Here is a 14,674-nt window from a genome sequence, read left to right on the forward strand (position 1 = left end):
TTAGCAGAACCTGAAACTCACCAGTCCTGCAATGGGAGTTGGCAGACGATTGATCTTCTTCACAGCCCCGGGCTTTATTGCATTTAATAACCTATAATTAAAAATAAGAAAAGATAAAAAGAACTGAAATTGAATGGCCTGCAATATCTTTGGCTGAAGCCAATTGAAGTAGGCCTGTATGAAATCATTGGGTTAAGAATCTTAGCCAACAGAAAGCTCATGAAGATTATGTACAGATAACAAAAGATAAGTCAGCTACTGCTTAAATTAATAACTCAAACAGATGACAACTTCAAAAATATTTTGTCCTCTACTAAAAGAATTCTAATACTGTGACAATGCAAGATTATTGTCACTGCCATTTTTGCAGAACACCAATACAACCCCAATTTTTTGTACATTGAATGCATGCACACTTCATGTAAATAAAACTGGCAGTTGATCTTCGTTGCATTGAAATGGAGACTTTAAAAATGTTAATGCAAACTATTACCCCAAAGAAGTAGGAATTGAGAACTTCAGAAAGCACTGCAGCCAAAGTGGAAAAGATTGCAATGAGACAGGATGGTGTTCTCTCCTTACGTCACCATAAGAAAACAAAGGTTCCAATGATATTAAGTTTTGCAAAGGAAGTAAAAACTCTGTGTGTGTGGTGCTGTCACTTAATCTGAGTCTCAACTTAGAACTGGCTGCCACCACCAATTAGGGAGAATCTTAAGTAGGTGATATTTAATGTTACATTAATTTATGGAAAAGAAAACAGCAGTTTAATATAATTACATTTTAACCATGATAACAAAGCACAAATCATACATTGGTAATGTTAATCTTAGACATTATCTGTTAGAATACATTCATCTTCATTCTGCCAGAATCGTTTATTATTTGATGCCAAACCAACTATGTTATCATCTGACACCTTTTATGAAGTGTTTTGTCACTTTGCGTTTTGGAAAGAGAGGAGCTTATTTTGGCTTTTCACATGTTGGTGGAATGTGAAGGGAAGGCAAAACCTTTTCCATGAGGATTCAAACTCTTTCACACTGCTTCCCGACCTCTGACTGTGCACAAAATTACTCAAAGGGCAATGACACACTCAGACTATGATTATGTTTGAGTCTGAATAGCAGTACAGTAGATTTTGAGAGAGAATATTTTACCACTGAAATTTATCTTTTTGGTGGTGGGTCCTACAGCCAATTGCTTCTATAGTGTGTTCATTGTTCATCAGTACCAGAGAGAAAAAAATCTGTTCGTACGAAGTTTCAGGGCCCATGTGGATTAGCGAGTTTCACACAGATTCTAGAATCAAATCTGTATCCAAGATGCCAAAAGGCATTATAAAAGTAGCATTAGAATTTCAGAATCCTTTGTAACCTGAACTCAAGGCTGGAGAACAACATATTAACACACAACACATTGCCCTAGTATGCAGTCTACAACCTATTTTTGCATTACAATTGTCAGTATTAGCAAACAAACGATGCAATCATGACACAACCACTTTGAGAAAATGTGCTTTATCATTCACTCTATTTTGATAAATTTGTGAATAAAACCATTCCAAGCAAATTGTCTGGCACATCAACAGCCTGGTTCTAAAAAAATCATAATTAAAAACATATTTTCTACTTTTGTTACCTTAGTTCCAGTTTACAGTGCCATCTTCCACTGATATACTTTAGTTTTATGAGTTTCAGGTTATGCTCTTTTCAAATGCGTTCAACTGTAAACTTTTCAGGGTCATGTAATGAGAGTAAAAGTAAAGGACATGAAGATGCTATAAATGCTCTTAGTTTACTGTCATTGATGGAGTATTACTGAACTATCCCACAATTTTCCCTTTGCTCAAAGTATTTGTGAATTAAAAAGTACATACAGAAGATCACCATTGTCATTTATATTCTTAATTGTTCTGTCCAGCCTGACAGTCCAATGTTAAGCTATTATTCACTTGGGTCACTTGTACTAGTTGTATATTTCTACATTGCAACATTAATTCTATTTCAAGAAATACTTATTAAAAGTGTAAAACAGTTTAGGAATGTCATGGGAGCAGTAATAAAGGCATAACCCTCCTCCAGTGACTCTCTTTCAACATTTCTTCTCCAATAAAGACATCAGATGTCTAGCTTGCTCTGCATTGTTCTAGAGTTTTGCTCAGTTACACGAGGTGCACACTGCAGTTCTCTCCTTTGCCTTCTTCACATTCTATCTAAACCAACATTTTCAAAATACCAAATATTACAAAGATACAAGATACCAGGTATGTAGGCATGTGTAGGCACCAATTTTTTTTTTAACCTTTCTTCCATCTCTATCAAAGCAGATGCTACTCTGCTGTGCTACTTTTCTGGTCATTAAGGCCTCGGTGAGCAGATATTTCCTTTGTCTCAATATTGCACAATTCATTGCATTTACTAGAGACTAATAATCCAAGATGATGCTTCATGCCACAAAAGGAGATATCAGGGTGGATGAACGGAATCCCACTTACAGAAGCAGAATTTAAAGCAACTTCTTAAAGAAGGACTGAGTGATATAATACCCAGAACTTTAAATGTTGAGATCCAGAATTCATCTTGCCGCTAAAGGCCCTGTTGCCCACCCTAAACCAATTAAAGTTAAGAATATACAAAGTGCAAGAGCTGTAGGAGCACAGATACTCAGGGAATAATCCGGTGGAGTGGGAGGAGGTAACAGAGTAAGAAAGGCTAGGATCATGGAGTATTTGAATATGATAATGAGAATTATTTATTTGAAGTAAGCAGAAAGGTATTAAACTAGATTATGTAAACCTTTGGATTTTTTAAATTTGCAAAAGTTGGAGGACAGTAGGTCAGCGAATTGTGCATTGAAATAATTAAGATTGCAGGTAACAAGAACACGGTGAGAGATCCGTAGCAGATCAGTGCAGGAAGGAGCAGGACCAGGCAACTTCAAAGCAATGGAGATAAATGGTCTTGGTAACAGTATGGATACCTAGTCGGTAGCTTCCCTCGGTAGCAAATAGCGTGGCAAACTAGTGTCTGGTTCCATCTCAGACACTTGTCAGAGATGGAGCCAACAAAAGGAAAATGAATTTCCCACCAAGCTGTAACGTGATGGAGTGGATCATCTGCCATTCCAATTTTCACCCCACTCATTTCGGTGGCAGGCTTTACAATGGGTGGGTGATCTGCTATACTGGAATAGTGCCCAGATAGCGACGATTAAAACTTGTATGCCTCTGGCCCTGAGTATACCGCCCAGAAAATGAACCATTTTCATCTATTGAGCTGCATTTTCTCTTAAATCCGGGAAATTATCCTGTCTCAAGTGCCCGTACCTTTCACTTATTCCCACACTACCACATCACCTGAACAATGATTATCCTGAACTGCCCCGTAACCTACCCCACCCTCCGACCACCTCCAAACTCTGATCCCTTCTCTCAACGTACATAGTCGCAGCTCTGCGATCAGAGGGTGGTGTCACAGTCCTCACGATCTTACTCCCTGCTAAAAATTATCTGCCTCCTTTATCCATTCACTCCCCACCTTCATTATTTACTCCCTCTCCAGGTGCACTCCATTAATCCCTTGACACATCAATAATGCAGAAGGCCTATAGCTGACACTAGACAGGTCGCTGTTCTGGATGGACGGACATACCACACATGTGAGAAAAATAGCATTCTGTAGGGTATCACCACATTCACCGACTGGGCTGTCCTTTATTCCAATGATGTATTGTACACCGTGGCATGAGGCAAACTGCTCCTAAAGAAACCCTGTTATTTTAGCTCATAATTCTCTCATTCAGCTATCATCACTCACTGCTCCATGTTTCAAGGCTATTCCTCTTCCAACTGCTACACCCAATCCCTGGAATCCTATATTTAACTTCACTAAGCTCATCATTCCTTTCCCACCCTTTATGGACTGTAGCTTTTCTATTTTCCCCTCTATTTGGTGTTTGCACTCTTCACCCATGCTAAAAAATACTTGGTGCTGTTTTTCTGTAAACATGTGGCATAGAAATGTAAATAATTAGTCCAGAGGAAATCTGCTTGGTGGTATAATTTTCTAAGTTTGTGTTAGCAGGAGGACTTCATGCCTCCCAGGGTAAAACTGGGAATTGAAGTACATGCCCTGTGCAATTTCATGACCACAAAGTCAGAAAATTATGCAGTGTTTACCCCCAAATCTCCTGTGTGTACTCTTTGTGGGTGTATAAAACACAGAAAATAACGCACCATTTTAAAAATGCCTGGCTATGAAGATATAGCATCACCAACAAACCAGCCAGTCTTATGGTTACAGAATAACAACCCCATCAGTCAAGGCTATGTGCTCTTGTGACATTATGTCCTTTGTTTATCAGTCACAAAAACAGCAGGTATGGTAACATTAGGTTTGTTTTCCAAGTAATCTGTAGAATCATAATTTTATTTACAGTAATTCCTTAAAATGAATTGTAGTTCACTTAATACTGTCTTCCATAGACATCAAATGAATCATTGAGAGGCTATAGATCCCATTAATTCTGACCTCTTCCTAGAATCCAATTTAAAAAGGGTTTTGCCTAGAAACCAGCTCTGCTTGTAATTGATTTTATGCATGACTTGTGCACAAATACCACTTTGTGCGTGTTAGATCACCTTACAATCAATACCAGGTCAATTAGTGACTATTGGGAAACTGACCGGGATGATTCACCTTAATGCATTAAATGTTTGCTCTGTATCCTACACTATCCAATGATGTCATCCAATACACACTGGCCATTTCTACCTTTCACAGATTTGAAAGGTACAACCCATGCTTTTCACTGACACTTACAGTAATACAAGGAGCAAATCATCAATAAATTGCACCTGCAGTCTCTGCCAGACTAACTTTTCTGTTCTCCAGTTTAATCCACCAGCGGCAGTGCCAACAATAATGGCTTCACCACACACTCCACTGCATGACATTGCTATCACCACCATCTTGGTGAGCTGTGATTCACTGTAGCTCATGGTTATTCAAAATCTCAGTGATAACTATTGCACGTGGATTGCCAAGAAAACGACCCACTGTCCATTGCTCATTCTTTCACAGTCCCCTCACCTCCACGGCAACTCTTGGTGCTGTCATACTGTGGCTGCCCTGTTCACTGGTGGTAAAATCGTAGAGTCAGACAGTACAAAACCAGGCCAATGGGCCCACCATTCCCACACTAGTCAATTGGAACCCAATTATATTAATCCCATCTTCCACCCTTGGCCCATAGCCCAATCTGCCTGAACAAATGAAGCACTCGTCTAGATGCTTACTAAATCCCATTAGTGACTCTGCTCCTACCAGCCTCCCAGGCAAAGGCAGTGAGGCAGTCTGGTGTCAGGGTTTTTTTATGCTCTCATCATGCCCGGAGTTTGTGCTGTGCCACAGGCTTGTTGCTGCTGGCAGAATCAACAATGCCAGACTGCTGGGAGGAAAGAAGGGCCAGACAAAACACACACTCATGTCTTCCAGAATGGGAGTTAGGCACGGGGATGACCTCTGGCCCTGAAAGGGACAACGATAAAGACAGCAACCACCACTATGTCCGACGACTGGCGGCGCATATGACTAACAGTAGTGAAAGCTGAAAGGAAGCAATTGGTATGAAGTCTGAAGTGACCAACACCAGGGACAATAACAATATTGTATTTTTGAACAAAGGTTGTACAAAGTGAGGAAGTTAGTTTTGGTCACAGGAGTGCTACGATACTAGAGTTCATACATCTTGGGAGTCTTTGTGAACAGGTGTATGGGATCAGGAAGACTAGTAAAAGGATCAGGAGAAACCCCACTATATTTAGGAGAGGAAGAACAACTCCTGGAGGGTGGTGCCTTTCATTTGAATGGGAGAAGACGAATCCCTGTTTGAGTGAGAGAGCTGCGCAGATGTTGACCGTAACTACCACTTCGTGGCAGTGAACTCTGAGAAGAGCGTTTTTCAAATGAGATTGGCGAGAAGTTGGGCACAGTGGCAATAATCCATAAACAGAGCAGTGTAGCCTGCTGAGCACAAAAAAGAGAGGTTCTGGATACAAAATACCAGATGTTAAAAGAAACCTTTTGAATGTTGAAAGGCCTAGACTGAGTAGACGTGGAAAGGATGCTTCCCATGGTGGGAGAGTCTAGGACAAGAGGGCACAGTATCAGGATAGAAGGGCGCCTTTACAAAACGGAGATGCGGAGAAATTTCTTTAGCCAAAGGGTGGTGAATTTGTGGAACTTGTTGCCACATGCAGCTGTGGAGGCCAGGTCGTTGGGTGTACTTAAGGCAGCAATTAATAGGTTCGTGATTGTACATGGCATTAAAGGTTACGAGGAGAAGGCGGGAACTGTGGTTGAGGAGGAGATAGCAAAAAAGGATCAGCCATGATTGAATGGCAGAGCAGACTCGATGGGCCAAATGACCCAATTCTGCTCCTATGTCTCATGGTGTTATGGTCAGGGACAAATACCCTCAGCAGCACATCAGGAGATCAAAATGGTAAAAGTGGCCAATCAGCAGCATATTGATAACGTAAGCCGCACAGCCAAAGGATCCAGTTATTCATGGCAAACAACTTAATATCTCACAGCTTATCATGGAAAATGGCAGATAGCAATAATTATGCTCTAACAGAGATGTGAAGGCCACCAGCTGACAATTGCAGAAGAGCAGGAAATGGTCAGGATGGTGCTCACTAAAGAACTGCTGAACAGAGAGCCACCTGAAGAGAAGGTAAACACTTGGAGGCAGAAATTCAAGTTCGTTTAATTACCATTCAACCATACATGAATATAGCCAAATAAAACAGCTTTTCCCCAGGGCCAAGGTCCAAAACACATTACCAACAGCACATAGCACAACATATATAGCACGTGTGGTTCTGATTTCAGAAAAAAATCCAATCATAGAGAAAAAAATAATATAGCCCAAGTCTCTGGGTGGCATAACTGTAGATTGTCCTGGTCCAGTTTCTTCTTCCACTTAACAAACACTGGAGGGCAACAGCAAGCAAACACCAGAAGGCAGCACTGAGTGAGCACTGGGGGCAGCACTGAGTGAACACTGGGGGGCAGCACTGAGTGAACATCGGTGGGGGGGGGGGCAGCACTGAGTGAACACTGGGGGGCAGCACTGAGTGAACATCGGTGGGGGGGCAGCACTGAGTGAACACTGGGGGGCAGCACTGAGTGAACATCGGTGGGGGGGCAGCACTGAGTGAACACTGGGGGCAGCACTGAGTGAACATCGAGGGGCAGCACTGAGTGAACAATGGAGGGTAGCACTGTTGGTAAGGGCCAGCCCCCTACTCAGCACGCATTCCAGCTCTCCCCACACCACCTCGGTGTCTACCCTTGGGCGACTTCAGCAGGCCGCTGCATCCAAGGCAACACATGGCCTAGGCTTAGTACTTGCAACAACTGAGGCAACGCTGCTCTCCCGCTGTCAGTCTCACTATGAACCAGTGAACTGAACCTTCAGTATTCTACATTACCAATGTCTAACAGGGTATTGATGTCCCAATAAAAACATCCAAGACAATCACTCACTCCGACTTTTGGATCACGCACCATCTCAGCACAACAGCACGCAACTAGTTCTGACGACAACATAACGACCATAGGTCCAGCTCCATCACCATTGAGCAACTCACTGTAGTATTTTATGTTCTCAGTATTCAGCATTGGCTTACGATCGTCAAAAAGACATACTGTGGACGAACAAATGCAACTTTGATAGGACCTGGAACAGCTGCTGCATCTATGCAAATGAAGCAGACTAATTGTTTGAAGTTGCTTATTCAGAAACCTTCGAAAAGCATCATTTAAGGGATACGTGATGGGAAGGATAAATCATGTCTTGGAATCTTTTATAATTAGTTTGGAATCAGAATCAGATTTATTATCACCATCTTGTATGTTGTGAAATGTGTTGTTTTGCAGGAGCAGTACAGTGCAGACATAAAATTACTAAAAATTACAAAATAAGCAAATAGTGCAAAGGAAAGGAATAGTGAGGTAGTGCTCACAGGTTCATGGGCCATGCAGAAATATGACGCCAAAGGGGGTTATAAAGTTGTTGTTGAATCACTGGGTATGGATCTTCAGGTTCCTGTATCTTCTCCCTGACATGAACAGGGCATGTCCTGGATGGTGAAGGTTCCTAGTGATGGATGCCACCTTCTTGATGCATCTCCTCTTGAAGATGTCCTCAGTGGTGGGGAGGATTGTGTCCATGATGGAGCTAGCTAACTCTGCAATCCTTTACAACTTCCGGCGAACCTACACATTGGAGTGTCCATAATAAGGCTGTGATCAAATCAACGCTCTCCACCATACACCTACTAAATTCGCAAGAATATTTGGAGACATATTAAATCCCCTCAAACTCTTAATGAAGTAGAGCCACTGGTGGACCTTCTTCATGATTGCATCAATGTGTTGAGCCCAGGATGGGCCCTCAGAGATGATGGCATGCAGGAGCTTAAAGCTGCTCACCCTTTCCACCACTGACCCCTAAATGACGACTTCTGCAAGTTCTCTGGGCTTCTCCTGTGAAGTCAATAATGAATTCTTTGATCTTGCTGATGTTGTGTGTGAAGTTGTTAAAACACCACTCACAAGCCCATCTATCATACTCCTTTACACCTCCTTGTTGCCATCTGATTTCAGAAGCCATCCTAGTTTAACATTCAGAGATGACATGACTCTCACTGAGCTGTTAGGGCCGATAACCTATTCAAGTTCCAGGAGTGCGGTGTGAACCGCCTAAATCAGATACCAGGGTGATAACATCGGAGTCAATGATCCTTACTGATACTTACCACTGACCTCTAGAGGTGCTTAATGGTAGTGTACTGCTCCAAGCCTGACACCTCCACACACTATCAGGTGCAGAAATCAAGAAGTTACTGTCAGACATACCCTGCTCCTGATTCAGCAGCTTTCCTGGAGACTGTGAATTGACTTCAAATTCAATTCTATTCGTTATTACAAAATGTTGTTGCTTCCATATGTTGATCTCACTGAAATCTTAATTTTGTTGATTGAAATTTAACTGAATATTTAAACACTGTTTCAAGTCATAAGTCACATGTGCAAATCCTCTGACTCTGCTCAGCTGATTTTATATGTTAAGTCTCAGACCCTGAAATTAATATCAGATTTCATAAATATTATTTTAAGTTTTTAAAAATGTCATGATAATTCATTTTCTAATTTAATTCAACATAAACGCCCCAATTTTTATTTCACTTTCTATAAGAGTGCAAACTTGTTATTCTCAATCAGTGCTATTTATTTTAGGGTTTGATCTTTATGAGAATTTTCTTATCTATTTGGGTGCTAATCTAGTTTAGTATCATCAGAGGTGCTGAATGTCAAAATCCTTTAAAGAATGCTTTGGACAGAGAGTCATTACGATAAGGGAGAAATCCAGCCCACAGAGGTAGCCAAATATCTATAGGCAGCTTTCTTCAAGGACAGCAATAAATTCTGTGTCATTGCTGCAAACCAAAAAATCCTTTCTACCATCATTATTCAACGGTTTAGTAATCTGTGTTTTATTTATCTCAATTTATCCCGTAATCCTGATATAACTCCTCCATTCTGTGTTTCACTTCAAATAATTGGGAAAAATGTGTCAGATCTAAAACTGCGGTGCAGCTGGCCACATGAAAACACTTAACCATGATTTCCAGTTGCTGATCATTATCAGTTCATTTAATTAATCTTTTTTCGCACACTATGAGCTTAAGGTGAGAATTTGGCATTGAAAATTAATCACTGTCATTTTGACGCACAGGGACGCACAAGGAATTTAATTTCCTCCTGTGCTGATTTTAACATGCCGGTCGGCAATACACTCTGTTCTGCACTTTCTTTTCTGCTACCCCTATGGCCCATTCCCCTCAATAAGTTACCGCTTTGGATACTGTTACGGGGAATGACCTACCTGGGGGAATAGTGATTTGCAGAGCAAGTCGGCATTGGAACCACTTCTTTTCATGTTACATGTCAATGATTTGGATGAAGGAATTGATGGCCCAAATTGTGCCCAAATTTAGAGATGATACAAAGATAGGTGGAGAGGTAGGTAGTGTTGAGGAAGAAGAGTGGGGGCAGCAGAAAAAGTTAGACAGATAGGGAGAATGGGCAGAGAAGTGGCAGATGGAATATAGTGCAGGAAAGTGCACTTTGGTAGAAGGAATAAAGGTGTGGACTATTCGCTAAATGGGGAGAAAATTCAAAAATCAGAGGTGCAAAGGGACCTGGGTGTTCTTGTGCAGGATTCCCTGAAGGCTAACTTTCAGGTTGAGTCATTAGTAAGGAAGGCATGTGCAATGTTAGCATTCATTTTCAGAGGACTAGAATGCAAAAGCAAGGATGTAATTCTGAGGCTTTATATTGTGAGCAATTTTGGGCCCCTTATCTAAGATGTGCTGGCATTGGAGATAGTCCAGAGGAGATTCACAAGAATGATTTCAGGAATGAAAGGTTTAACATATAAGGAGCATTTGATGGCTCTGGACCTGTACTCTGCTGGAATTTAGAAGAATGAGGAAGGATCTCTTTGGAATCTATTGAACATTGAAAGGCTGAGGTAGAGTGGGTGTGGAGGAGTCCAACACCAGAGAGCACAGCCTCAGAATGGGAATGTCTATTTAGAACGTAGATAACAAAATTACTTAGCCAGAGGGTGGTGAATCTATGGAATCCATTGCCGTAGACAGTTGTGCAGGCCAAGTAATTGGGTATATTGAAAGTGAAGGTTGATAAGTTCTTGATTAATCAAGGAATCAATGGTTATGGGAGAACACAAGAGAATGGGGATGAGAGCGATCATAAATCTGCCATGACGGAATGGTGGAGCATACTTGATGGGCTGAATGGCCTAATTATGTCTTATGGTCTTATGTCCATTAGCCTATTTAAAATGGCTGTTTAATAGCAGGAATAGAATTTAGTGACCAGCACACTAAAAACTGTATGAAAAGCAAATTAAACCACTCAGTGTCAAGACTGAATCACGTAATGGCCAAATGCAAAACAACATTCTTTCTGCATTATACTCAAATGAACATAACTTCCAAAGCATATGGTATATTGTATTAATTTGGTTTTACATATTCCACATCCTTATAAAATGAAAATGTAATTGTTGTGTAATTTAAAATGAAAAGTTTATCATTACTGACTGAGACCAACCTAAATTAATTTCACTTCTCATGAAAATAAGTAAAAAGCTGCAATGCCTGAAATCTGAAATAAAAACAATAAATGTTGTAAACGCCCAGAAACTGTGGAAAAAGATACACAGTCAAACTTCAGATCGAAACTCTTTGTTTTGGCATTTGAATTTGGCATTTCTTCTTTGGCCTTCACCATTGCTTATCAACGTGCCACAGAAAGCATCCTTTCTGGATGCTGTGGTAATGGCGACTGCTCTGCCTGTGACCGACTGCAAGAAGCTGCAGTGAGTTGTGGACACCGTACCTCGTGGAAACCAGCCTCCCCTCTACGGACTCTCTGTACTCCTTACTGCCTTGGTAAAGCAACTGCCATAATCGAAGGCACCCCTCCCCCACACTCACACACACGCATCATTCCTATCCTCTCCTATCGGCAAAAGATACATAAGACTGAAAGCAGTATAGCTTCTATCCCACTATGCTAAGACCATTCAATAGTTCCCTAGTATGAGAGGATGATCTCTTGACTTTACAATCTACCTGGTTATGACCTTTATTGCCTACCTGTGCTGCACTTTTGCTGTAAATGTACGGTAATACCTATTCAACATTCTGTTACTGTGTTACCTTGTTCTACCTCAAAGCAATTGATCTGTTTGAATGCAATGCAAAACAAGATTTTCACTCTACCTCAGTACATATAACAGTAATAAACCAATCTACCATTATCTGTTTATTAATCCCAGTACTGCTTTAAACAGCTGACATAGACCAGTCCTCAAGCTATGCTTTTGCAACACATCTTCACAACTTTAGCCATTAGAACCAGCACAGGTTTGGTAAACCTCGAGCCGAACCACCCCTGAGGACAATACTTTCATCAACATTTGGAGGCTAAAACTGACATAGTACCCCATTTGGGCTCTAGCTAAGAATCTCCATGGGCTTATTCACTTTTTAAACACCACTTCTCTCAGCCCTTTCTTGGGAATACCAAACACTGATGATATCACAAGTTTTTTTTTAAATGGTTACTTTAACAATGCAATGCACGCAGGTCTCAGCAGGTCAGGCAGCACCTATGGAAATGAGTAAACAGTCAACACTTCGGGCCGAGACCCTTCTTCAGGACTAAAAATAAACAGGGAAAACGCCAGAATAAAAAGGTGGGGGGAAGGGAAGGAGGCTAGCTGGAAGGTGATTAGTGGGAAACACAAAGACACTACAGATGCTGTGGTCAAATCAACACTGACTGCTCATTTCAACGGATGCTGCCCAACCTGCTGAGTTCCTTCCGCTTGTTTGTAGGTGATAAGTGGGCCCAGGTGGGTGGGATAGGTCAAGGGTTCAAGAAGAAGGAATCTGATAGGAGAGGAGAGAGGACCATAGGAGAAAGGGAAGAGGGAGGGGACCCAGGGGGAGATGAGAAACAGGCAGAGAAGCAGTAAAAAGGCTACAGTGGGGAATGAAAGAAAAGGGGAGGGGGGGATGGAATTTTTTTTTCACAAAGGAAGCATCAATGTTCATGCCATCAGGTTAGAGACTACCCAGAAGGAAATATAAAGTGCTGCTCTTCCACCCTAAGGGTGGCCACATCTTGGCACAAGTGGAGGCCATGGACTGACATGTCGGAACAGGAATGGGAATTGGAATTAAAATGTTTGGCCACAGGAAAGTTCCACTTGTGGCAAATAGAGTCGAGGTGCTCAACGAAGTGGTACCCCAATTTAGGGTGGGTCTTAGCAATGTAGAGGAGGCCAGACTGGGAGAACCAGACATGATAGACAACCCCAGCGAATTTGCAGGTGAAGTGTTGCCTCACCTGGAAGGACCGTTTGGGGCCCTGAGTGGCAGTGAGGAAGGAGGCAAATGGGCAAGTATAGCACTTTGGCTGCTTGCAAGGATAAGGGCCAGGTGGGAGATTAGCGGGATGGACAAGGGAATCGTGGAGGTAGCAATCCCTGTGGAATGCAGGGAGGTGTGGGGGAGAGGTAAAGATATATTTGGTGGTAGGATCCCTTTGGAGATGACGAATGTTGTGGAGCATGATAAGTTGGACGTGGAGGTTCAGGGGGTAGTAGGTAAGGAGAAGAGGAACTCTGTCACTGTTAAGGTGGTGAGCACAGGCTTATGAGAAATAGAGGAGATGTGGGTGAGGACAACGAGAGAAACCCTGTTCTTTAAAGGAAGAAGACATTTCAGATGTCCTGGAAAGGGATCTGGAGGTAGGAGGTGGGGTGGGAGAAGGTATAGTCAACATAACCACGTGAATCGTTAGATTTTTAAAAGATGTAGGTAGACAGTTTGTCTACAGAGATGGAGACAGAGAGATCGAGAAAGAGGAGAGAGGTGTCAGAAATGGACCGAGTGAATTTAAGGACAGGATGAAAGCTGCAGGCAAAGTTAAAGAAATTGAAGAGCTCAACATGGGTGCATAAAGCAGCAACAATGCATTCGTCAATGTAGCGCAGGAAGAGTTGGGGAAGAACTACCCAGAAAGGCTTAGAACGTGGACTGTTATACATAGCTAATGAAGAAGTGGGCATGGCTGGGGCCCATGGCTACCCCTTGAGTCTGGAGAAAGTGGGAGGAGACAAAGGAAAAATTGTTGAGGATGAAAACCTATTCTGCCAGACGGAGGAGGGTGGTGGTGAAGAGGATTGGTTAGTTCTTTCGTGAAGAATGCCTTTATCTCAGTTTATTCTGAAATGTCTTTAATTTTTCCATTTATTTTACTTGGAATAGTACCATGCAGATGTTTCTGTAAGAAGAAAAAAAGAAAAGAGAAAGAAAAGGCAAGATTCCACATTTGTCTTCAGTGCTATTTAGAACATGGGCCAATCTACTTTCAACAACCTGATATCTCCCCACTGTTTGCCTCACTATGATCTTCAAGTTTTCAAAGTCCTACATCTCAGCAGCATAGAGCATGAGCAGGGCATTAGGCTTCTTGAGCCTTCTATTCCATAAAACCTTGGATGATCTGTATCCAATTTCTACTCATCCTTCTTTCTCTACATATGATTTGATACTGAATAGCCCTATCTAAGTAAATGTTTTGAATCAAAAGCCTTTTAAGAGGGAAAAAAATTCTTGCTGACAACATACCTTATCAGTTCAACTTTACTTTCAGTATGCCAGAGGAATAACTCAGGTATAGAACATTGATTAATCACTTCTTCATCAAAATATTTTTGTACCATTTCATATAGCCAAGAATTGAGGATAAATCAATGCAGTTATAACGTGCAATAAGTCCTCTGAGGCTCTATTTGAGAATAATGACATAAACAAATAAACGGAACGCCTGGAAACAATTATCATCCACCATTGCCTCCCAAAGGTTATACCTCATATCAAAGAATAATATCCTTTAGCTCTACTAAATCAATATGTGATATGTAATGTATATTATACGGTCCTATTAATAATGTACACAATCAATTTGTAATTAACTCAAGGATAACATGAAGTGAG

The 14,674-nt window shown here is 41.5% G+C and overlaps 1 protein-coding gene across 11 annotated transcripts in view; it reads right to left on the minus strand.

The window, feature by feature from the left end:
* The window catches only part of LOC140737934 (LIM and calponin homology domains-containing protein 1-like), a 356,743-nt gene that overhangs the window by 182,294 nt on the left and 159,775 nt on the right, over window positions 1-14,674 (minus strand). For all 11 annotated transcript variants that reach the window (XM_073064758.1, XM_073064764.1, XM_073064756.1 and 8 more), the window contains exon 3: window positions 22-91. In XM_073064758.1, the coding sequence (XP_072920859.1) occupies window positions 22-91 (70 nt within the window). The remainder of the gene's footprint in view (window positions 1-21; window positions 92-14,674) is intronic.

The sequence above is a fragment of the Hemitrygon akajei genome, chromosome 13 (assembly GCF_048418815.1).
Source record: "Hemitrygon akajei chromosome 13, sHemAka1.3, whole genome shotgun sequence".
NCBI classification, from domain to species: Eukaryota; Metazoa; Chordata; class Chondrichthyes; order Myliobatiformes; family Dasyatidae; genus Hemitrygon; species Hemitrygon akajei.